Here is a 24,929-nt window from a genome sequence, read left to right as displayed (position 1 = left end):
TTTAGATTTCCTTTAAAACAAAATTCATTTATAGTAACTGCTCCATTTTGGTTGACATTGTGGGGGATCCAAAGTCCATCCTGGCATGGGAGGCAGGAATACATCTTCGAGAGGGCAGCAGTCCATCATATGCGCACACGTGATAGATGGATAGATAGATAACAAATTATTTCTTTCTCTCTCTCTCTCTCTCTCTCTCATGAAGACCTTTCCAGGAAAGCAAGACCAAAACTTACTCTGCTGCAGAGGAGAAGTTCGTTTACCAGCGAAACGAGCCTCAAAAGTTACCAGCCTCAAAAATAACCAATTAACAACCATCTCCTCAGGTTAGCTTAAATAAGATTATTGCATATTTTGGATGCCTTTGGCATTGTTTTACAATGTATAAATAAATAAAAATCAGGAAATACCATAGAATTAGAAGGTGTATGTCCTGGTAGTATATGGAACACGGAGAAACCCATTTAGACATATCGAGAACATGTTATATATTCGAAATTGACCGCAATCCGAGCTCATGATTGAATCAGAAACCCTGGAGTTATAAAACTTCCATACTACCACTTGAGTCACAGTGCTGTAAATAAATGCCATGAAAAAAGAAAATAATCAAATAATACAGTAATCCTATTGTTTTTATTCACTCAACTTCAGTATCTCTTTTCATCATGGTCAAGGTCACAATTATCCTGGAATCTATGAATATCCATGAATATGGCAGGAGACAGAAACACATCGTGGTGTGGGACACAATTCCACATTTCAAACGTTCCAGCATGTTTTTGGGAGAGGAGGTAAAATTAGTGATCAAATCCTGGAGCTGTGAGGTTATAGCGCTACCTGCTGGTCTATTGTGTCATATTTAAGACAAAATTATGTTGGCAAATAAATGTAAGATTTAGTTTTAGATCTGATGTTCATTCCATTATCATAAGTAATACAAATATTTAAGTAGTTAGCTACATTAATAACATTATTGATTGTGACATAACAGCAGAGTTTAACAGATACATCAGGAACCGAACATGATTGAGGATAATCGAGGAAAAAAAAAGTATATTTATCTTATGTTTTGGTTTATAATATTCATTTTTAACCTTTAACAGGAGCTTATACCCCTGCACAGTGGTGGAATTATCCAGTCAGTCACTTATGCCACAGAAGTGCAATGCATGAAATCATAATAATACATAATAGATCAAGAGCTTCATTCACATTAATATGCATTGCAAACAAACAGCACATTAAAATCTGGGATACAAGAGTCCTGCTCCTGTCAACCAAGAACAGGAATCCAAGGCGACATTGCGCACGGGTTCACCAAGTTTTGGTGAGCCTGTGTTCACTGTGGCCTGAGATTCCCGTCCCTGGCTTACAGAAATGAAAGATGTTAGTGGGATGCTGAGATTCGTGCATTTATGCATTTTCAAAATGAAACACAGGGACATGAAATAGCTTAAATATCCATATCAATTAAAGAATAAAAAAAAGTAATAATACGAAAATTATATATTCTATTAAAGAAAGAAAGCATATCTTTTCAGACATAAATACGTCTAGTCTTTTTAAGGCATTTATTTAAAAATATGTCATCAAAATACTACATGATTGATTGTCATAAGTGTACTGGGTTCATTACCATTATCAAATGCATCTTACAAAGCTATGCACCATAAACAACATTCACAAATCATTTTATAACATACCCTGTCATATGACCATTACATACAGTATATCTCAATACCTACAGTATAACGTCATATATGGTCTTACACATCTGGTATGGGCCAGATGTGTAAGACCATACTGCGTGCAACTGCTGTGTTGAAAATGATCATCAATGAAAAGTAAAAATTCCAATGTAACAGAAAAAGTCCATATCACACAATCCATAGTCCCTCTAATGGTGACACTATTAATAGACTGATGGCATGTGCCAACCTGTCATGTATATATCATATCATTGAATTTGATCTGGTTTCCGCTGAACTGTTGCTGGAGAAGTTCCTGATACACCCACTACAGGGTTTTTAAAGGGAACTTTAATTATGCCCGATCTCTTCCTCTGATCTGCTTCTCCAGCTCTTCGTCAAGGTTAAGTAGTTTTAAGGGTTTAAGTTCTTGAACAGCAGTGCCACATTAGAGCACTTCAGCTGGTTTTGATACACAGTGCTATGCTTTATTGTACAGTATACTCTGATGGGCACTTCTGCATTTACTTATTTATTTATTCTTTAAAATCTCTATTCAGTATTACAAACAATATCTAGGGACCCTGCTAGTGAAAAACTGTACAGCTCTTGACATATAGTATCTAGACATCTAGTTATATTTTTTTTCTGTCTCCTGAGCACACAAAGCCACAACATTGCCGATCTGATTTAAAGAATCCAAATGAATGTAATTTTTTTCCTTTTTTAAAAAATATATTTCCAAACCTAAAACACAGGCTTCAAGGCAACAAATGAAAGGCGATTGCTACTATAACAGCAGTACATCCTTAAGCTTACTTGTCAGGCACACTACAAAGGTACATTCATATTACTGACTCATCCTGGATTGTCATGACTTGTAATAGATTTCCGTGTAAACATTCATACATGCCGTTCCTCCGCACCAATCGTCTGCATAAAGGCGTGGCTGTGACATAGTGTAACATCACTAAGACATTGTCAGTGTGTTTCTCCTCTTCGAGTCTCTTCTTGGAAACGGAACAAAACTCTTCACTTCTTTAAACGACAACCCTGTTCAGAAAACATCCAGCAAATAAGACCATTATACCTAACAGTATCCAGGGAACAATAACATCAGGTGAATTGAAAAAATCATATTTCGGTTAGAATTTGGTGCGCACTTTTTTTATGTGCAGTTTCTTTCTAGACCAAAACCGTGACGGATGATGCATCCTAATGTATGTATAATGTTGATCTAAATGCTATTAGATTAAAATTAATGCGTTAAAAGTGATTATTGGAAAATTACATGTTTTTATTCACTCTACTAGTTTACTTGTGCACTTACTCTTCCATTCCTCTAGGGGCAGCGTGGCATTGTCATAACTGTCATCGTATGGCTTGGGCTCCGGGCAGTCTTCTGGATCCCTCAAGCCATCGAAGTAACTGTGGGCCAGTGCGCAATCAGCGGTGATGCGTGTATGAGCGTCTAAAACCAGCATCTTCTCCAGCAGGTCCACCGCTGACAGAAATATTTTGTTTTTTGGTTAGATGAACAAGGCAAAAGTATACAACAGATCAAACAGAAAAACAATAAAGTCATAAGCCATTCTGAAGTAATTTGTAGTTCGTTTACTGCACAAGCATAATGCACCCCACCAACCCCTGACAAGCTTGGACACGCTGCATTCCAATACTCTTTTCATACTGGACTAGTTGACTCTGATTCAGATGTGAGAGCTTAATCATACAAATGGGCCCTTGTTACGGAAATGAATAAGACAGAAGCAATATATTTTTTTTTTCTAAGAAGACCTTGGAGCAAGTTTATCCCCAAAAAAATTATACAAATAGAAGTCAAGAGCTTTAGTATATTTTTAGGATGGGGAACATGTGATCTTAGTAACGGTACATGGACCCTTGTATAATCAGAATTAAAGCCCAAACAAGATAAAAATGCATCACGTGACCTATTTTCCTATTTTTCACACACACACACATATACATAAAACTGTATATTTGTATATATCACTAGACTCTCTCTCTATGTGCTCTTTTTTTGTATATTATATACAGTATGTGCATACTTTATGTACACACACAACACACACACCCTGCTCAATTTTTATGCGCATTGTCTGCTTTTATATATATATTGGAATAATGAGGGTGGGCCCTTGAGCAAGGCCCTTAACCGTTTCTGCTCCAGGGGCGCCGTAAAATGGTAGACCCTGCACTCTGACCCCTGCCTACCAACAAGAAGCTGGGATATGCGAAGAATTAAGCATTTCACTGCATATTGTACTGTGTATGACTGTGTATGTGACAAATAAAAAAAAAAAGAATTTAATAGGTATATTAGCCATGTAAATACTTGATCTGTTTATCCTTTTTTTAAAGAACAAATATACTACTTCTGTGCATGTTTTCCCCATGTGGAGGTAGCATTAGGTTGTTTTTTTTATTTTTGTTTCATCCCCAGGCTCCTGGTCTTAGGCAGAGGAATGAGCACTATTTGTTGCCCACACAACAGATCACATCAGGTTGACTTGTGTCAGCCAAGAACAGGAATCCAAGGCTACAGTGGGCACAGATTTACCAAACTAAAACAGTTGAAGATTGATAAAACATGACCTGGTATGAGGAATCTCAATTCATGCTGTGACATGCAGCATGGTCCCAACCTGCCCTAAGCTTGCAGTTCAGGCTGGTGGTAATGGTATAATTATATAGGAACTGTTTTAAATTGCAACACCTAGGGGAATAAAATGGCTACATCGTGGCTATATACTGATCATCCGTAATAGGCGACTATTAATAATAGTATATTACTAATAATCTTGTGTGTAATATTGTGTACGTTCCCCTTGTGTGGTGCGCTGTGGTGTTTGGAACTGGGACACTGCAACAGACCCTGAGCCCGAGGCTCTTCGTCTGATGGGCCCTGTGACAAGCAGGCTCTCGTACACTGGAGTCCTTTTTTCAGCAAGTTTCTGCATTGGCTTTTCTGTGGGATTGGACTAGACTGGCTAGGCTTTGCTCACCACAACATAAATGACCCTTGAGTGCCCATGATCGTGTCACCAGTTAACTAATGTATAATTGATAATCAGTGTTATTGTGTTAATCAACAATAATAATCAAATAGTCTGTGGCCTATTGGTATTAAGAGGCTTAATTCCTCCCGCCATTACACCACCAACACCAACACCAACACCACCTGCAGACCCAAGGCAGGTTGGCTCCATTTGCTCAAACCAGGGCATGTTTTTCCACAGTGTCATTTTGAAAACCATGTGTCTGGGAGATTTAGCATCCCATTCGGAGATACTTTTCTGCTCACCACAATTGTAAACAGTTACTATTTGGTGGCTCAATGTGTTAAGGCTCTGAGCTACTGATCTGCCAGGTTTCTGCTGTTTCCAATGCGTTTCCAAATGCAGATGCCATTTCAATTCAATTCTATTTTATTTTTGTAAAGTGTTACAGCTAAAGTTTTTCTCTATATTTTTTCCATATTTGTATCATTTTTGTTCTCTTATTTCATACTTTATATTCTTTATCTGAAAACTCCATTTAAAATTGTTGTCACCAGCGGTCATACAAGCATTTCCATTCAAGCATTCCTTGACCTCAAACATCAACAAGGCATTTCCACCAGATGCTCATTGGATAGTTTTTCTATTAGAATAAATGCATCACCAACCAAGATGTTGCATATTTTCCTCCCATTCTAATGATTGTGGTAAAAAGTCACTGAAACTCTTGAATAATATATACTACACTGCAACATCAGCAACAATGAACTTAGTACTTTGTGCAACCTGTTTGCCAGCATTACAGCACTAAAGCTGCATGGGGCAAAAAAAACCTGAAATGTGTGTGTGTGTGTGTGTGTGTATTCTCTTTAAAATAGCAGAGGGAATTCCCCAAAGAGGAAGTGGTGGGCATTAGTCAATGACGGTATCTGAGAAATAGTAACAGAATAAAATAGTTATTAATAATTACAGCGTGTGATATAAAATTTAGTGGAATGTGCACTAAAAAAGGACAGTATTTTGATATGATACCAAAACCCGGCATTAAATGTGGCCTTTTGCTGTGTGTCTGCTCACCTTGTTCACTGGCCCGGGGAAACAGCGCTGAGAAATCTTTCCGAGGATAAAAGGGAAGTGATTTCACATAGTTCTTTGCCTGCACACACAATGCGGAGAAGATATTAAAACATAATTTGACACAGAAAACCAGTTTACACAGGTATTGATCGATGTCTTAAATATATATTCAAAGTATCACATGACAAGGAAGGTATATGCGTGTGATGTGTTGCATAAGAGATAACTGTTTCATGTGTATTATGAATCAATATTAATATTACAGCAACCTGGGCATTAACCAAATTTCAGGTTTCATCTCTTACTGTACCTCCTGGCTTTCGAGTTTCTCAATGAATTCTGGGCCAGGCGTCCCTGTCACCTTCATGATTTGAACCAGCTGGTCCATGTCTGATTTGTAAAGGTCAAAGATTATAAGGTATACAGTATATTTCCAGCTATATCAAACCGATTCAATGTATTTATATGTATTCTTTATGCTCCAGAAAACATTTGGCACACTCCAGGATACTCAAAAGCAAGAAGCATGCCAGATATACAGACTGTACAGACTCTACAGTATTTTCAGAAATGAGCTGAAATTCTCAGAAGCGCTTGTTACCCGATGAGAGGATCAACGGTGATAGAAACGGTTATTAAAGGATACAGTCTTTTCCTTTGAAGAGTGTCTTTCCGTTGAACATTTCTCCCATTATGCACCCAACTGACCAGATGTCCACTAAAGAACAGGCAGCACACACAATTTATAAATAAATATAACTCCATTACTAATATAACACTACCATCAGATGGATATAACAGGATTAAAATAAAATCAAATTGCAAAATTACACTCTACAATACCCAATAACAATCACAACTCTTGGACAGGCCAGGACTCTAATCAAAGTGCAGTAAAACAGCCCTAAAGGCGTAATATGAAAAATGCATGACTGTTATCTTGCCTGTCTGGTTGTAGTGCATCCAATTTAAAATAACCTCAGGCGCTCGGTACCATCTTGTCACAACATAACCGGTCATCTCTTGTTCTGCATGCCTTGCCAAGCCGAAGTCCAATATCTGCGGGCACAGATGCAAGACAGTACTGAAATATCCGTCAACCCCATTAACACCGTCAATCAGTCGAGTACCTAAAAAATATCAATAAATCCAAAACCCTCTGCACATTTTCACCACTGTTTTCTCATTGTAACTGACCTTTAGCTCGCAGTCTTGATTCACCGCCAAGTTGCCTGGTTTCAGATCCTGAAGAAAAACACAGTAATAGATAGTTGTTAGAATGGTTGTTCCTCTTAATGCTTTTTATTACTTAACGTCCAGACAAAAGACTTCAATATTGTGTTATACAAAGTGCAGACAAAACAACAGAAACACAACACTGAAGTGTAGAGAAAAATGACTGGTTAGTACAATACCTCAATTTTATAACAATCCATTATTTGAGGTATATTTTGATAAAATGAAGGTAAAGTTAGATGTATGTGATAGTTACTATGACAATGTTGCAGAAAGCACAATAACACAAACTTGTCACCATTGGAAATGGCTTGGATTTTCACTTTTAATTGAGGATAAGGAACTGAATATTGGGAGGAAGTGCCATCTGAAGTGCCAACTTCTTCTTAGTTAAGTTCCTAAACATTTCTATGTCTTCTTCGACTAGTGACAAAGCTTCTGCACCTTACACCTCCTTGCAGTCAGTGGCTTAGTGGTTAGCGTTGACGCCTTGCACCTCCAGGGTCCAGGTTTGATTCCCGCCTCATTGTGCATGGAGTTTGCATGTTCTCCCCGTGCTTGGTGGGTTTCCTTCCACAGTCCAAAGTCAAAGTCCATAGGTCTCCTGGGATAGGCTTGAGGCCCCCTCGCGACACCTTATACATGATACAACGTTATAGACGATGAGTGAATGTATGGATGAGTCTTTAATGGCAGGCCTGAAGTCCAGTCCAAGCTCTCAAAGTCTTACCATTCCACAGTCACTTTTAGTATCATTCACATGAGGGTATGTTCTCGCGGATTCCCAAACCAAATGTTTCTCTTATGCGGACACAGCTGGTGATCAGTGAACTGTAAGCTCCATCATGATTATTTGCTGTTGCTGCAGAAATTCTGCTGTTGCTGCAGTGTTCTTGGTCCTTGACTCCTGCATGGAGGTGCAAAAATATGGGCGGTTGTACCAACTTTCTGGAATACCCAGCCAGTCCTGCCAGTGGATTCGTTCAAGCTCTTTGGAAACTTGACTTTCTTAAGTCTACTTAACAAATAACAGCTCATCATTCATCTCCGAAGACCTGCTCGAATTAGAAAGCACAACTACATATTCAGTAGTCTTGAAACAATGAAACACAAATCAGCTGTTAATCTTTCCAGGAAGTGATGAAGAATAAAAGTACCATGACAAAGTTTGGCTGATGTCATGCATTTTGTACCGCATTGTGAAACTCCCAAGTATCCAAGCATTAATACTGCAAGTGTTGAACAGTTCTAAACATGCCAGCCAGTGTCAAACCTAAGAATAAGAACTGCTCCTTGAGTTACCTTAAAAGGTCATGCCTAAAAGAAAACAAAGATATAACCTGATTCACCAACGTTAAATTGAGTTTTGCTATGGTGATGATATTTGCTTTTTTTTTTTACACTTCTCTCAAAAGTTAATAGGAAAAAATAACATTAAGCAGGATTCCAATGAACGTTCTGTGACAGTGATGAACACCGTCCTCAAAAAAGGAATCTAGGTACTTAAGTAGCAGTGCAAACCCTTTTAAATAGGATTAAAAGTTTTATTTGAAAAGTTGCTTCTTAAAAGCAAAAGAAGTCAGTGCCTGCTTCACAGAAAGTTTGGCTCATCTTGCAACATTCGGCAGTTATTAGTAAGGGCGCCTTTAGGGCATCCCTACTATTATTATTGCATTTTTTTTCTAAGGGTGAAAACTTAATGTAATTTAGGCAGTTAATGTGGGTCGTAACTGTGGAGGGAGCAGGCTGCAACGCCACTAGGAATTATATGCTTGTACGGATTTTCTTTTATTTCTTTTTTATTTTTATATATACCGTATATTTTTAGTCGTTTCCCTGTCACTAGAGGGCTCCCACTACCAGTACTACCAGTCAGCGAGGGCCGAAGACTTATCGCGGTGTTTCCTCTGAACCATGTGACGCCAACCGACCGCATCTTTCTTTTCTTAAGAACCGCTTGCTCACACACCGTTAGGGGCGGCATAACACACTCAGAGGACAGCGCTATCCGCTTGCGTGAGATCACAGGCGACGATTGGCTGTAGAGCCGTGATCGATGTCAGAGCACTAAGTGCTCCCAATCCCATCTCTTTGAGAGAGCTCGGCCAATCAGCTCTCTCTAGGCCCCCAGCTGCGGGAGGCTACAGCATCACCCAGGGATCGAACTAGCGATCTCCGGATGATAGGTCGAGCACTGTACCAATGCATTACTTGGGGGGTTGGGAGGGTGGGGGGTGCAGGTGGGGGGGGGGGTAGGGTTGGGTGACAGGGGATATGTTGCTCTTCTAAGGAATTGCTCCAACAGTTGCACCATTAACCTTATATCAAACCGCACTCCTAAGTGTAGGGGTGCAACGGTTAATCAACGTTATCGACTATTAGTATAAGTATTATCATGACGTTGAGCGGCTAAAAACTTACACAAGCTGAGAGCAGTTTCTGGCATGTAGGTGGTAGGCCCACTGGAGTGAAGTGAGTAATAGCGCAAGTCTCCTAAGCGTGGGAATATTTCACTCTCACCTCGAGCAAAACAGACGCAAGAATCGGAGGGAAAGAATTTGTGCTGGCGGGGGCGTGGCCAAGCGAGAGTTATAGTAGGTTAGCGGGAAAGGATTCACACCTGAGGGGAATTTGTGTGTGTAAATGTAAGTAACATTTACACACACATACACATACTTGTGCTCTATATTATTTTCGGCTCACAGCAACGCACGTAAACACACACATTAGCTATATTCTCCTCAGGTGTGTGTTCTTTTCTCACTTACCTCACTGTCAGGCCCTTCACACTTCACCTCGCTTCACTCCGCCGTTAACCATGGACTTGATCTCAGTTTTCTTAACATTTCAACTCCCATAATTACAATTTGTTATATATATTCAATAGTTATATATTATTGCTGCTACTTTGCTTTTCCTTGGTTTTAGATTTAGTTTCATCGGGAAAGTTCATTAAAAGACATTGTAACGAAAGTATTCATCTTTATTACTTTACAATAATTTAAAAGCCGCTAACTAAATAAGAGCTTACAAGTAAGTAAAAGAGCTTTTGAGTAATTGTGACAACTGTGTTAATTATCAAAGAAATCGTTATTAGCAGCCCTATCCGAGTGACATGGAATTTTGTACAAAATGCACCATTTTCGAGTTAAGAGGATTCGTTTTGCATCAGTGGCAAATTGTGACTCCCAGCTCACTCGTTTTTAGTTTGATTAGAAAACAAGATGTACGTCATGTAGAACGGCTCGAAAAAACTGAACTACTTTTATTATAATTAATTCCCTCATATACGGCCCGTAACTCGCTCGAAACTTCACTCACTCATCTTCTATACCGCTTTATCCTGTATTCAGGGTCGCCGGGACATAAGCTCTCATACACACCACGGGCAATTTTGGCAACGCCAATTAGCCTAACCTGCATATCTTTGGACTGTGGGAGGAAACCGGAGTACCTGGAGGAAACCCACCAAGCACGGGAAGAACAGCCATACAGAAACAGGAATCCAGTCTGGCCGGGAATCGAACCCAGACCCTGGAGATGCAAGGCGACAGTGCTAACCACTACACCAGCAAATCATCCAAAAACTACTGAAATCTCTCTCAAGGCATTTCGTTCAATTTTACAGAAACCCACATAAAAGTAAGTAGAGCAAAAGTAGAGCCAGGTCTCCTGCTTTGCTCGCACCTTAAATGTGGAGGACTGAGAACTGTTTGAGAATTATGTAGGTTATGTAGGCCAGAAAAATCCATTTATTTTGCACTGTGTCTTATTTTCACGAAAAAAGAAAGAAATTATAATCTACTTCACCACTTTGGAAAAACTGCCATCCTGACGCAAATGTTTTGAATTACGCACATGAAACTTCGTTTCGACGAACCCAAGAACCAAATGTTTAGATATAAAACATCTGAGATACTGTAAGTAAAAATAAACAGGTCCTGACATTCTGCATTAAGTTAATATACATTTTCTGTTTCCATGAGTTTGCCATGCAAACCAGGCAGGCGTGGCAGCTGCCATGCCCTCTCGACTCTCACACACTCGGTAGAATAACAGCCTGCATACGTACTCATATCTTTGAAACAGCATGGCCTAGGAATGAGCAACTTTTTAGGTTTTTGCTTAGGAAAGTGTTGCGCAATTGCGCCTCTACTTTATAATTTCTTCAGTAATCGTCTTTAAGTCCCCTGGGATAGGCTCCAGGCCTCCCAAGAACCCTGTACAGGTTAGCGGTATTGAGAAGAAAAAAAAAAAAAAAAAAGAATTTAATACATTTCTCATGGTGCAGTGAGGGGTGAAAAGGAACCAACAAACAATAATAATAAAAACAATCATTACTAATCATTACCTCATAAGGGAAAAAATTATATTTCTCATTTGTCAGTGATTTTTTTTTTTTGCATGGAAGAACTCGGGATAAACACGATTAAACCCAAAGTGTCAGTGATGATTCTAATGACATACTAAAAACTAGTTTATAAAGATTTAAAGGACTATTTAATTTTTTGTTTTACTTAATAGCTAAAGCGTTTTTTTACAAAGAGAGAGGTTTGATTCAAAGTGTTGAATTCGTGATCAATGACAGATGCTGTTTATTTGCTGCCAAACACTTACCCTGTGAATGATGCCAGCACTGTGAATGTACTGCGGAGAGATATGAAAAAAACATGAGTTAGCTTCGAGCAATTAGTCATGTTCAATCCTACTTTCTGTCTGGGTTCAAAACTGATTCTCTTCTACGTTCAAGCGGTTTTATGATTTCCAGACTGCTTACTTGTATCCTTAAGCTGTAGAAATAAAAGTAAAGATCATGTGTGATATAGGGACTTTGTTTACACACCAGCACGGCTGAATTCTCAAATCTAACCGGTCGGAACATGCTGTAGTTCTCACTCCGAGGCAACATGCAGGTTTATATTACGCACTCGTTCTCACACATGATCGTTTCCATAGTAACTGATTTCGCAGGGCTGGTATGGTGGATGCTCTATATGATCTACACAGATTTACAACGTTCTGCTGTTTTACAAATAAAAAACATTGTCCAAATCATTGCTTTCTCTATGGAATGCTCTATGGTTCCCAGTGTCTCCAGTGTCAGCAAACAAGTCAGAAAGGTAAAGTTTTCTAGCTGCTGTAATGTGAGTAATATCAAGAACCGGACTCCATAGTACTAAACGTCAGTTTGCTGTGAAAGAAAAAAAAACGCAATAAAAAAAAATTATTTGACATTACACTCCTGATCTGGTTTGTTATTACAAGACTTTTAGGCTTTTTAGAGGAAAGTTTTATGGTATGAATAAATAGTTTTTATATAATAATATAAATACAAATTAGTTTCTTTTGTGGCTGCTAGTAAATTATCACAGTTTTTTGACCGAGCTCAAAGGAACCTGTGATGTCTTTATTTATTTATTTATTTATTTGTGCAGTAATTGAGATCCTGGCCTTATTTCGCATTAAACCTGTTGCTCCACATGAACAGTTACTATACTATAATGAAGAATAAAAAGAATTTGAAAAAGAATTTTACAAAAAAAAATTGTTTTTTTTTTTCTTATTACACCAAAAATGTTTAATTACGAATTTAAAGTACAACAATGTGCTGAATTACTGATTCATGTCAATAACTGTCTCAAATCCCCAACAATATGACACTTAGTTGAAACTACAGCAGATATACTCTAACAGTATTTTCGGGTATGAGAGATGGACATAAGAGAACATCATCCTAAATTTATTCCTCCTAACTGTGATTGTTCTTTCTGAAAGAGAGATTTGTGGATTCTTTTTTCTACCTTCAGTCCGCAGAGCATCTGGTAAACCAGGAACTGCACACGGTCTTCTGAGAGCAGGCCTCGCACCTTGGACAAATCTGTGTACATGTACGGCATCACCAGGTAGCTAAAACAGAAAATGTATTAGTTGTCTTTAAACAGGGAAAGCATAAAAATGATAGCTTTTAACTTTTAATGGGTCAGCATCACTGCTGTAAAGACTATAGGCTCCACTCATTTACCATGAAAAGAATAAAAACTGATAATGTGTGCTGTGTTCCGACACTGGGGCGAAGTGAGGCAGAAGTTGATTATTTTACAACAATAGCGCACCCTTATGTGTTTTATTTCCTTCAGACCATGGCATTTAGGCAAAGAGAGATATACTGTTTATCTGTATATTAGATCCTTTAATGTGTCCCAGGCCTAGATAAAAAATAACAGAGAGAATACACAGTGCAAAATTCTGCCAAAAGACGGTATGTGGAAAAAAGAAATTTCCATTGTGGTGACCCCTATTGGGAGCAGCCGAAAGAACAATAATAACTTTGAGTGTTAAGGAACAACTGGAAAGAACAGAAGTCTCAGAGTTGGCAGAAATCTGACTAACTGTTACAAAGCAATGACACTCATAAATGTTAAATAAAATGTATTATATAAATAAATATACTACAAAAACAAAATAATCAAACCGAAAACAAAATAACAAATCAAAAAACACCACGACAATTCAAGTAAACCGGAAAAGGTTGGTACAGTTTACAAATGAAAATCTTATCGCTGATTGGACGAGACATCTGCCACTTAAGATCACCGGTAAAAACTTTATTCTCAAACTTAATCTACCTTTTTTCAGTTTGTTGATTCTTACCACTGATTGGTCAAATGTCTTATCCAATCAGTGCGAAGATTTTTCGCAAACTATACCTACCTTTTTTGGTTTGTTTGAATTGTCGTCGTGTTTTCTGATTTGTTTCAGTTTTGTTATTTTGTTTCAGTTTTGTTATTCTGTTTTTGGGATTTTTGTTATTTAGTTTTTTAGGTTTGTTGTTTTGTTTTTAAATTTGTTATTTTGTTTTTGATTTTTTTGTTATTTTGTTTTTTGGTTTTGTTATTTTGTTTTTTAGCTTTGTTGTTTTGTTTTTAAATTTGTTATTTTGTTTCTCGGTTTTGTTATTTTGTTTTTGTTTTTGTTATTTTGTTTTCAGCTTTGCTGTTTTGTTTCTAAAATTTGTTATTTTGCTTCTCATTTTTTTAATTTTGTTTTTAAATTTGTTATTTTTGTTTTTGTTTTTGTTATTTGGTTTTGCCACCGTAACATACACTACCTGCCTGGCAAAAAAAAGCTGGCATGAATGGAATTGGGTTAAGAAATGTCCAATGCATTATTAAAACCTGGAAGGACAGTTCTGAACCATCGACTTCACAGAATAAATGTAGTTAGAGAAAAGGTGATGAATGGACACAATTGTAATTAACACAAATGCTTGGTGAAGTTAAACCATAAAAAAATAGAGTAAAAATCTGAGCTAGTAAAGGTAACACTATTTTCTCACACATGGTGATGAGAACTCACAGGATCGAGACTAAACAGCTGTGTGGCCATGAGAAACCACACGTTAGTGAGCGTTAACAAAAACAAGACTAAATGAAACCTTTTCTAGGAAGCTTAACGATTGGCCTTTGCAATGGAAAAAATGTCTTGTAGTCGAATAAGTCCAGACTGAGCCTATTTCAGAGTGATGAATGTGTCAGGGTAAGAAGGAAATGCATAGTGCCCAGTGTACAAGCCCTTGCAGGTAGTGTTATGATCTGGGGTTGCTTCATTAGGGCAGGTCGAGGCTCAGCAGCATTATGTGGCAAGAAAACCAAGTCAGCTGGTGACCTGAATGTACTGAATCATCGGAGTAGCACATCTATGCTTTTCTTTTATTATTTCAGGTCTAATTGTGAAAGAATGGTTCTAAGATCACGAGGTAACATTTCAACACATGAATTGGTAATCATCACCGTAATCAGAACTGAAAGCTAACAAAATATTATTGTATGTGACATTTTTTGGCCAGACACTGCATGATTAAGTAACAATCCTTTCAGTAATACTTTCTGACTTAGTGGAGTGTCTGCTATACAAGTCTGACTTTGTTGTACTATAGAATTACGAGCAGCACATTTCTATAATAAACATGTAATATTACTTTTTAAGCTGCTATAAAATATCAATCAACTCCCCAAAACTTTCCAGAGCTTATTATGGGATCTAATGATCTAATGACAGAACGCACAGTAAATAATGAGACTCACAAGTCCTGGAAGGATTCCAGTCTGGCGGCGGGGGTGAACACGTCCAGCAGTCCTATCACCTGGATCAGACAGGAAATGATAAGAGGGAATTTCGGATGAAAAAAAAAAAGTTGCAACATCATGTTGTTTATAAGTGTGACTCGAACACTCAAGCATCCATTAAATATACAGTGGGAGTCAGGAGTTTACAAGTACCTTGCCGAATACACAATTCACAATTCCTGACATTTAATCTTTTCCTGTCTTAGGGCAGTTGGGATCAACACTTTGTTTTGATAATGTAAAACGTCAGAATTATAGAAGAAAGAAAGAATTATTTCCGCTTCTATTTCACTCATCACATTCAAAGTGGGTCGGACGTTTGCCTACACTTAGGTAGTATTTAGTAATCTTAGCCTTTAAATTGTTTAACTTGGGTCAAGTGTTTCAGTTCGCCTCCTACAAGCTTCTTACAACAAGGTGCTTGAATTTTAGTCCATTCCTCTGTAACCGAGTCAAGTTTATAGGCCTTCTTGCTCGTTCATGTTTTTTTTTTTGCAATGGACTGATACCTTGACTTTCTTTGCAATCATGTTTTAATTTTCTGGTTGATGTCTTAAAAAGTTGCTTCAATTTGCTTCAAAGTTCACGAACAACATGATGCTGCCACTCCCGTGCTTCACGGCTGGGTTGGTGTTCTTGGGCTTGCAAGCCTGATCCTTTTCCATCCAGACATGACAATGGTCGATCAGACCAGAGGACATTTCTCCAAAAAGTAAGATCTTACTCACATCCCCATGTGCAGCTTAAGACCTTGATCTGGCAGTTATTTCTTGGCAGTTTTGAAGGAGTGGCTTCTTCCTTGCTGAGCAGCCTTTCAGGTTATGTCTTGTTTTGCTGTGGATATACTGTAGATACGTTTGTTCCCGTTTCCTCCAGTGTCTTCACAAGGTCCTTTGCTGATGTTCTGGGATTCATTTGTACTTTTCGTACCAAAGAACATATATCTCTTTCAGAGCTGAATGATCGTGTTTATACTTGATTAGTATTATTTGTATAGAATGAACGTCGTACCCTTAGGCATTTGGAAACTGCTCCCATGAATGACAACGTACCGGCTGATTTCTTTTAATGTTTTTTCTTTTAAACAGGCACTGATTTTTGAAGGTAGACCTTAAAATGCATCCACAGGAACAACCCCAAGTGACTCAAATGCTATCAATTAGACTATAAGAAGCTTCCAACCTTCTCTTGTGTAACATCACAGGGAACTAGTGCTGTGCAAAGGTATTAAGCTACCCCTAATTTTTTTTTCATATTTTACGAAGATTTTTTCAATGTGTCAGTCTGCACAGTGTCTAGAGTTAGAACTTAAAATTGGTTGATTATGTAACAACCTGAGCAGCAACCTCATTTCCCCTCTTCTCTGTTCCAACCACTCAGCATCAGCAGTATACTAATCATCGTCCTGGTCATCTCTCAACCTGTGTCTCAGTGGTTCGTGCCTCATGTTAGATTTCATTTTTCTTTTATGCACGATTGATTTACAGATCACTGTGTGGTTTAACAAACAATAGAATTTCCTCTGAAACCGCTCAGGTATAGGGAGGCTTGCCAAAAATAAGAGTAAAAAAAAAAGTCCTTCAGGAAGCCTGGAGAACTATTCCTGAAAACTACATAAAAAATACTTGGCCCTTGGAAAGTGAAATATGAAGAAACCAGGGCTCTCTCAAGACTTCAGCTGATAATGAATCAATGATATGATCACTAAACACCTCTCAAACTATATCTTATTAAAGCTGCACTGTCAGGGCTTGTCTTAGCACATTCTCAGACCATTACAGATTTATAACCAGGTGGGGATCTGCCTGAACACAAGCAACCCGAATGCAATGTGTTTGAATGTCTGGTTTAATCTGGTTCCTTTAATACTTTAATGCTGAGCAAGAACCGCTGTGAACTAAACAGTGAATGTCTTCGAAAATGCACATTTAATTCTACATATTGTCCATTTTTAGCTAGTTATTTAACTGAATGAGATGATTGCATCTTACCGTTAAAAAGGGTTTCAGATGTGTTTATCCATGTTATTATTTTTAAAGTACTTGTTATAGTACTAAAGACAATTTTTAATTTTTGTTAAATTTGGAATTCCGCGTTTTACTTTTTACATTCTGGTATAACTAGAAAATTGTTGTAGCCATATATTATTAATAAGAGGGCAAAACTAAATTAAGCTCCGAAGGAATGAAAACAATCTGTGCCAACAATTATATAAACACTGTACTGCTAAGAGCATCATGTGTTCCTTCTAAAGCTACAGTTACTGCACCAAAACTTATTGCGACTAGAGAACAAAACACTTTTTTAAAGATACTATAAAAAAATTTTAACAGTGTTTTTTATTTGTAATTTTCTTTCAAACCGTAGATCACCGGGGTGGTCTGGTGACATAATAGTTAGCACTGTCGTCTTGCACCTCTAGGTACTGGGTTCCTCCCACAGTCCAAAGACATGCAAATTAGGCTAATTTGTGTTCCCAAATTGCCTGTAGTCATTAAATGAGCGAGTGAGTGTGTGTATACAGTATGTGTGCGTGTGTCCTGAAATTGATTGGCACTCCGTCCAGGGTGTACCCTGTCCTCATGCCCTAAGTCCGCGAGAGATTAAAGCAATCAGCTGTAAGGGTGGATGTGCTGCACCTGGCAACGTGTCTGTTTAAGGCTCCTAATACCTGGACGCTTCGTGCGAACATTAGGCAGCACCAGGTAAGTTCTCAGGGCTTTAAGATAAAGACAAAGACAAAGACCCAGCCAACGTCTTTATAAAAAGGCGGCGTTTTTAGAAAAAAAAAGAGAGCAGCAGGCAACTCATCAAGCGTGCGCTCTCAGCCTAAGCTGAGGTTTAAAAGTACATGTAGCAGACATAGGCCCTTAGAGAAAGGGTTGACTCGTCCGGAGTGGGGATGAGGGTTTATTTATAGTTTCCAAAGCCCCATTCGGTCTCGAGGAGATTTTGTGTTTGTTTTGTGTTTTCAATTTTCCTTTGTTTCCTTTTTAGTTCCCCAAGTGTATATCATAAGAACTCTCACATCCTCCTATTTCGTTGACCCCCCTATATTACATCCCGTGGTGCGGCTCTCTAAGACCCCACCCGCACAACACTTAAAGCTTATTTCGCAACAAACTTTAGGTCAACTGAACCGACTTTAGGAAAGTAAGTGCCCTTTCAGATCCTTCATGTTGACACATTTAAAGAGAAATCTTTAACAGCAGCAGATACCGGAGGACACAGTGCAAGTGAAATAATTATTTATTTATTTTTTTTATCAACCGTCCAATGTTAAAGCAACAACCTTGTCAAAGTCCACGGCCGACAAAAGCAAGGCCCAAAGAACACGTGTAAAATCGAGGACTTACATTTTCATGCTTCATGTGTTTCAGCAGCCTGAGCTCGCGGTAGGCCCTCTTCGCAAAGATCTCAGACTGGAAGGGCCTGTGGAGCTTCTTGATGGCGACTTTCTCCTGGGTCTTGTCATTGATAGCTGAGCTGTGAGAGACACAGGATGAGGTTTGAGGGGAAAATATTGGTGAAAGAAGTCACCGCAGGATGACGAAGCTGTACAGTATCTGTGCGCCACATCACAGTGCTCCAGTATTACTTGAATTACATAAGCTGACCATTAGTTTTTGGGTTGAATACAACCTTTTTGTTGATGCTGTATTGAGCTCTGACTCATCTTCTGAAATGGATTAATTCTGCTCGAGCACTTTGTTTAGCTGAGAAAGCTTTATTATTTAGTCCAAGGATCTAGCAGATGTTTTTTTCTTATATGACGTCTAAACTGTGAAATATTAGAAACAAGTTCGACACGTTTTAAAATCCAGATTAAAGACCTAAACATTTAAACCAGATCGTTCATGGTCCCCTAGAACTTATCGTCATTTGAGACTTCAATCATTAAGCTAATGCTAAAGTTAATCGTTATACTGGTTGCGTATTGTTTTAATAATGTAGTTGTTGTTTTAATATCTGTTGCCACTCGATTCTACAGTATGTCGAGTCTATGGCATACCTGTAGTGTCGTGCTTTAACACTAAGCTACAAAGTCACAGTGGGTGTTTTGAGAGTTCAATGGAACATCAAGGTGAAAGTATTCTTAATGTAAACCACTGCATCATGCAAATGTCAACCTGCAGCTCTGTGGCTGTTTGGGGGGGGAGTGTAGGCGGGTGTCGTTATGTAAACGAAGCTTAAGAAGAAGTGGAATTTGATGTTATTAATGCTTTATAAAAACCATGTAATGCTCTTCTCATGTATACAACATCTATGCAACTCCAACGTACAGATGAGATAATGATTATACCAAGGTGTGGCTTTTTTTTAAGTCAAGAAATGCAGAAAGACAAAATGCATGCCACCGCCAGTCTCGAACATAAGAGCTTTTATTCGGGTGTCTACCGTTGTGAACAACACGAGGGGTTTCAAACCCCCTTTTCCTTTTAGATTGTTTCATGTCTTGCTGGTTTCAATAGAAACCTAACAGGAAGTGAGCGTGCATCTGTGTGAGTGTGTGTTTGTGTGTGTGTGCAGCAGCATTTTGGAATCGGACTGACATTTCACTGGTAAACATGCTTATTAGATAATTAATAGTGAAATAAATGAAAATGTATGCTTAAGATATTTGCATTCGTTGGGTTCCATTGCCAGTGGACAGCATGATTCATAATCCACTGTTACATAACTGTGTTAGTTTACAACGTTTCAGCTCGTCCGTTGTTATCTAATGATAACAAGGGCATTCGAACCACTTGGACATTGACGTTGCAAAATGTAAAAAAAAAAAAAAAAAAAGAAATAACAAACAAACAAAAAAAGTAAGACAGATATGCAAAAAGACAGAAAAAACATGACTGTACAGGCAAAAGGCAGGCAACAGACTGGCAAAAGAACGAGCAAAGGACATGAAAAAGACAAGCAGATGACAGGCAAAAACAGGAAAAGTATAAGCGTTAAGACAAGCAAAGCATGAGCAAAACAGACAAGGAATAAATGAATGACAGGCGGAAAATGACAAAATGCGGGCAAAAACACAGACAAAACACAAGCAAAAGGAAGATTTAAATATCAGTATATACGTAGGCAGGCAAAAGACAGGCAATGGATGAGAGAAAGACATTCAAAGGATGGACAAAACTGACAAAAAACAAGCAAAAGGCAGGCAAACAATGGTCAAGGGCTGAGGCAGCACAGATGCAAAGGAAGTCAAAGACAGGCAAAGGAAGATGACAAGACAAGTAAGGGCAAATGCCAGTCTAAATGCAGTGTTTATGCAGTTTGTATGCAATGTATATTCAGTCTATATGAGGTTTATATACAGTCTATATGCAGTGTATATGCAGTTTATATATAGGGTATATAAAGAATCTACAGTGTATATAAAGACTATATGCAGTCTATATGAAATGTATTTACACTATATGCACTGTATACACAGTGTATATGCAGTCTATATATATATATCTATATTCAGTGCATATATAGTCTATATTCAGTGTATACAAAGACTATATGCAGTCTATATGACAAGTATAGATATTGTATATGCAGTCTATATTCAGTATATATAGAGTCTATACGCAGTGTAAAGACAGGTTGGTGTTGCAGTTAAAGATCAGAGCGGAGAGAAATGTTTCCCCCGGTGATTTAAGGCCTTAAACTCTTGAGCATAACCCAGGCTCAGAAAACAGTGTTAGTGAGAGCATTAGTGAAAGCTACACGGGCTTACGCAGTGAATCATCTGCGCTCTTCATGCAAATACACACCGTCCCCAAATCCGCCCTCACTCACCACACTGTGCCGTAGGCGCCGGTGCCTATCTGCTTTAACCGCGAGTATTTGACCGGAACTTCCCACACGGTGCCGTTGATCTCCTCGCGGGTGAACTGCTGCTGCTGCTGCTGCGGCTCCTCCATCCCTGCGGCCGACCGGACGGACGGATCGCTTCTCGTACTCTCTGCCTCTCGCGCGCGCTCCTGGGCTCGCGTTCGCATCCGCGCAGGAAACGGCGGGAGTCGCGCGACTGGTTCTGAGGCCGCGGTCACACACCGCGCGCGCTCGTCTCACCTCGGAAAGCCATGGTGAAAGTCTGCTTTCGGTCTGTCTTGCTGGCGAAGGAAACGCCTAATGTTCCGATCAGAGGTGGCGCTCTGTTTTCACGAGCTCAGTGATTCACAAGCAATCCGCTCTCAAGTGACTCGTGGAAGTGAACCGATCTTAATGATTCACTGACGCGATTCGAAATAAAGTTTAAACCGCGCAGCATAAACACACAGTGCACCACTCTCACTATTCATACATTTATACAGTGGGGGAAATAATTATTTGATTACTGTATATTTTATAAGTTTGTCCACCTACAAAGAAATAGAGGAATTTGTTTTTATTATATAAATTGAGTTGTATTTCTGTGAAACACATTGTATATAGCCTGAATTCTGTGAGATTCAGTCTATATATGGTGTATATACAATATATATGCAGTGTATACACAGTCTATACGCAGTGTATATACAGTATATATGCAGTCTATATGCGGTGTATACACAGTCTATATGCAGTGTATACACAGTCCATATAGGGCGCTGGTGGCTCAGTGGTAGGTGTTTTGCCTGCCATGCGGAAGGCCCAGGCTCGATTCCCAGCCAGTGCCCAAATCCCAGCCACTGGATGCAGTGCTGGTCCCAAGCCCGGATAAAAATGGGAGGGTTGCGTCAGGAAGTCATCTGGCGTAAAATCTGTGCCATGTTGTAGTATGGACTGGGTATTCCGCTGTGGCGACCCCTCGCCGGGAGCATCCGAAAGACCAACAACAACACAGTCCATATATGCAGTGTATACACAGTCTACATGCAGTGTATACACAGTCTATATGCATTGTATACACAGTCTATATGCATTCTATATGCAGTCCATATAGCGTGTATACACAGTCTATATGCACTGTATACACATTCTATATGCAGTCCATATAGCGTGTATATACAGTCTACATGCAGTGTATATACAGTCTATATTCAGTGTATATACAGTCTATATTCAGTGTATATACAGTCTATATGCGGTGTATACACAGTCTATATGCAGTGTATATGCAGTCCATATAGCGTGTATATACAGTCTATATGCAGTGTATATACAGTCTACTGTATATTCAGTGTATATACAGTCTATATGCGGTGTATACACAGTCTATATGCAGTGTATATGCAGTCCATATAGCGTGTATATACAGTCTATATGCAGTGTATATACAGTCTATATGCAGTGCATATGCAGTCTACAGTATATGCAGTGTATATACGGTATCTACAGTCCCCACCATCCCTACAGTCAAGCAAGGAGGTGGAAAGATCATGCTTTGGGGCTGTTTGTCTGCTAAAGGTACAGGCCAATGTATTGTATAATCTCAGCCAGATTCCTTAGTCAGAAAACTGAAGATGGGTCGTGGATGGGTCTTCCAGCATGTCAATGACTCAAAACATACCGCCAAGGCAACAAAGGAGTGGCTCAAGAAAAAGCAGACCTTAATCCTATAGAAAATTTATGGAGGAAGCTGAAATTTCGAATTGCCAAGTGACAGGCAAGAAACCTTTACAACTTTAGAGAAGCTATGAAAAGAAGAGTGGACCAAAATCCTTCCTGAGATGTGCGCAAACCTGTTAACCAACTACAAGAACCATCTTACCCCTGTGCTTGCCAAGGGTTGTGTTTGCCAAATGCTTATTTTACCCACTTAAATGCAACTCAGTTTAGAACTATTACATAATGTATTTTTTCTGGATTTTGGTTGATATTCTGTCTCTAGATTTTGCTGATAAAATTATAGCCCCTTCATTCTTTTCAAGTGGGCAAATGTAGAACGTCTGCAGGGGATCAAATACTTTATTTCCTACTGTATATGGACAAAAGTATTTGACCAAACTTACATTGTATCCAAATACATATTCTTCAATATGGAGTTGGTCCACTTTTCAGCTGTAACAACTTCAACTCTTCTTGAAAGGCTGTCCACAAGGTTTTGGAGTGTTTTGGGGAATTCAGGGCCATTCATTCTGTGAAGCATTTATGAGGTCAGGCACTGATGTTGGACGAGAAGGCCTGGCTCACAATCTCTGTTCCAGTTATCCCAAAGGTGCTTGATGGGGTTAAGGTCAGGGGTCAGTGCATTCCAGTCAAGTTCTTCCACATCAAACTCATCATCCATGTTTTTATAATCCTTGCTTTGTGCACTGGGATGTCCTTGTACTGTAAAATGCACGGGTTAAACTGAAAAATTTGATTTGGATTACTTTGGTTACTTTTTAGATTTTTTGGGGGTAAATTGCTTCTATAACATACTGTATTGTCTCTCAAACTGTACTTTAGTTTGTCACTATTTATATGGTTGCATCACATCTCCAGGGTTGGGAGGTTTGAATCTTGCCTCAGGTTCTCTTGGTGCTTTGTGGCTTTCCTCAAGGTCATCCAGTTCCCCCCACCGCCCAAAGACATGCACTGTAGGCTGATGGGCATTTCCACATTGTCTGTAGTGTGTACTGTATGTGGGTGTGCTCAGAAGATTCTACAGCCTGTTGACGCCCTAGGCAAACTTTACAAGGGCCCCCCACTGACATGGGGCCGCAAGCAAGTGCTTGTTGACAAGCAGCGCCTCTGGGTATGTCATCCATGGTGTCCCTTGCGTTGTGACCTCGGACAGGGATTCTTAGACCCTTCACAAACCAATACAGAATGAGCAGTATGGTATTTGGTGTTCAGAATGTTTGGCAGCACGAGCACGGTGGCATTGCACATCCTGGCTCGAGGGTATGATTCCCGCCTCGGGTCTATGTGCGTGGAGTTTGCATGTTCTCCCCGTGTTTGTGGGTTTCCTTTAGATAGTCTAATTTCCTCCTACAGTCCAAAGACATGAAGATTAGGCTAATGCCCAAATTTTCCATTTGTGTTTCCAAAATACACACCAATATTGTGTGTGTGCCCTGCGATGGATAGGTACTCTGTCCAGGGTGTACCCTGTAGTCTCCCATAGAAGATGAAAGAATGAATATTTGGAATGTACATGTTTAATCAGTAAATAAATTATTTTCAACAAAGTCATTCAAAAAATGATGTTGTTTTATGGGGCACCTTCTTAATAAAAAGAAATAAAAATTCCAACAACGAAAAATAACTAGAATTCTTGTTTTAGTACTTCTGCGAAAAGTGTGTAAATGCACAGCGATAAGTGTAAACGTTAAAAATAAATGTAGTAATTAAAGTTGCACATCTAAGAAGTACTTATAAGAATATTATTAGTTGACTTATTTTATATATTATTAGTTAAGCTTATTCTAGATCTGATTTTCAGTTAAAACAAATAAACAAAAGACAAAACAGACCTCTTCAGGCCGCAGCATAGAATTACCATCCCACCGTGGTCATAAATGGTCTTAACTAGTTGGACCACAGAGGTTCTGAGATGGATGGATGGATGGATGGATATAAAATTATTAGACATACTAGGAAAATTAATAACCTTACATTTATTTATTGGCACCATAATAAAAAAAAAAGTTAATTAAAAAAATCTTTTTATATACAGATCCTAAACCTTACAGATTAATTTAACATAATGTTTATTTGTTTCGAGGTTAATAAGCTTAATGTTATACATATCACACACACACACACACACACATATATATATATGTTTTTTATATATATTTTTTATATATTTTTTATAATATGTGATATATTTTTTAAATATATGACATTATATTGACAATATATGTCTTGATAATATA

General features: G+C 38.7%; 1 protein-coding gene across 1 annotated transcript; it reads right to left on the bottom strand.

Moving 5' to 3' along the window:
* Nucleotides 1-1,551: 1,551 nt before the first annotated feature.
* mapk13 (mitogen-activated protein kinase 13) lies at nucleotides 1,552-21,321 on the bottom strand. Its single transcript, XM_053503680.1, has 12 exons — nucleotides 20,938-21,321; nucleotides 18,507-18,636; nucleotides 15,109-15,167; nucleotides 12,826-12,931; nucleotides 11,642-11,671; nucleotides 6,986-7,033; nucleotides 6,733-6,847; nucleotides 6,435-6,506; nucleotides 6,099-6,178; nucleotides 5,789-5,867; nucleotides 3,022-3,195; nucleotides 1,552-2,744 (listed from the first exon to the last, which is right to left on the bottom strand). Exons 1-12 carry the CDS (start codon nucleotides 21,138-21,140, stop codon nucleotides 2,662-2,664), a joined length of 1,179 nt encoding a protein of 392 aa, XP_053359655.1. The 5' UTR covers nucleotides 21,141-21,321; the 3' UTR covers nucleotides 1,552-2,661.
* Between the last annotated feature and the right edge of the window lie 3,608 nt (nucleotides 21,322-24,929).

Source organism: Clarias gariepinus, chromosome 9 (assembly GCF_024256425.1).
Source record: "Clarias gariepinus isolate MV-2021 ecotype Netherlands chromosome 9, CGAR_prim_01v2, whole genome shotgun sequence".
Classification (NCBI taxonomy): domain Eukaryota; kingdom Metazoa; phylum Chordata; class Actinopteri; order Siluriformes; family Clariidae; genus Clarias; species Clarias gariepinus.
The sequence above is the reverse complement of the archived record's forward strand: the minus strand, read 5'-3'. Positions and strand labels throughout refer to the sequence as shown.

Coding starts and splice junctions, on each gene's coding strand:
- mapk13 (XM_053503680.1), bottom strand. CDS start 21,140: ATGCGAACGCGAGCCCAGGAGCGCGCGCGAGAGGCAGAGAGTACGAGA. Junction 6,848..6,985: donor ATCAAGACTGCGAGCTAAAG/GTCAGTTACAAT, acceptor CTGTGCCCGCAG/ATATTGGACTTCGGCTTGGC. Junction 6,507..6,732: donor GATGCACTACAACCAGACAG/GCAAGATAACAG, acceptor CCTGTTCTTTAG/TGGACATCTGGTCAGTTGGG.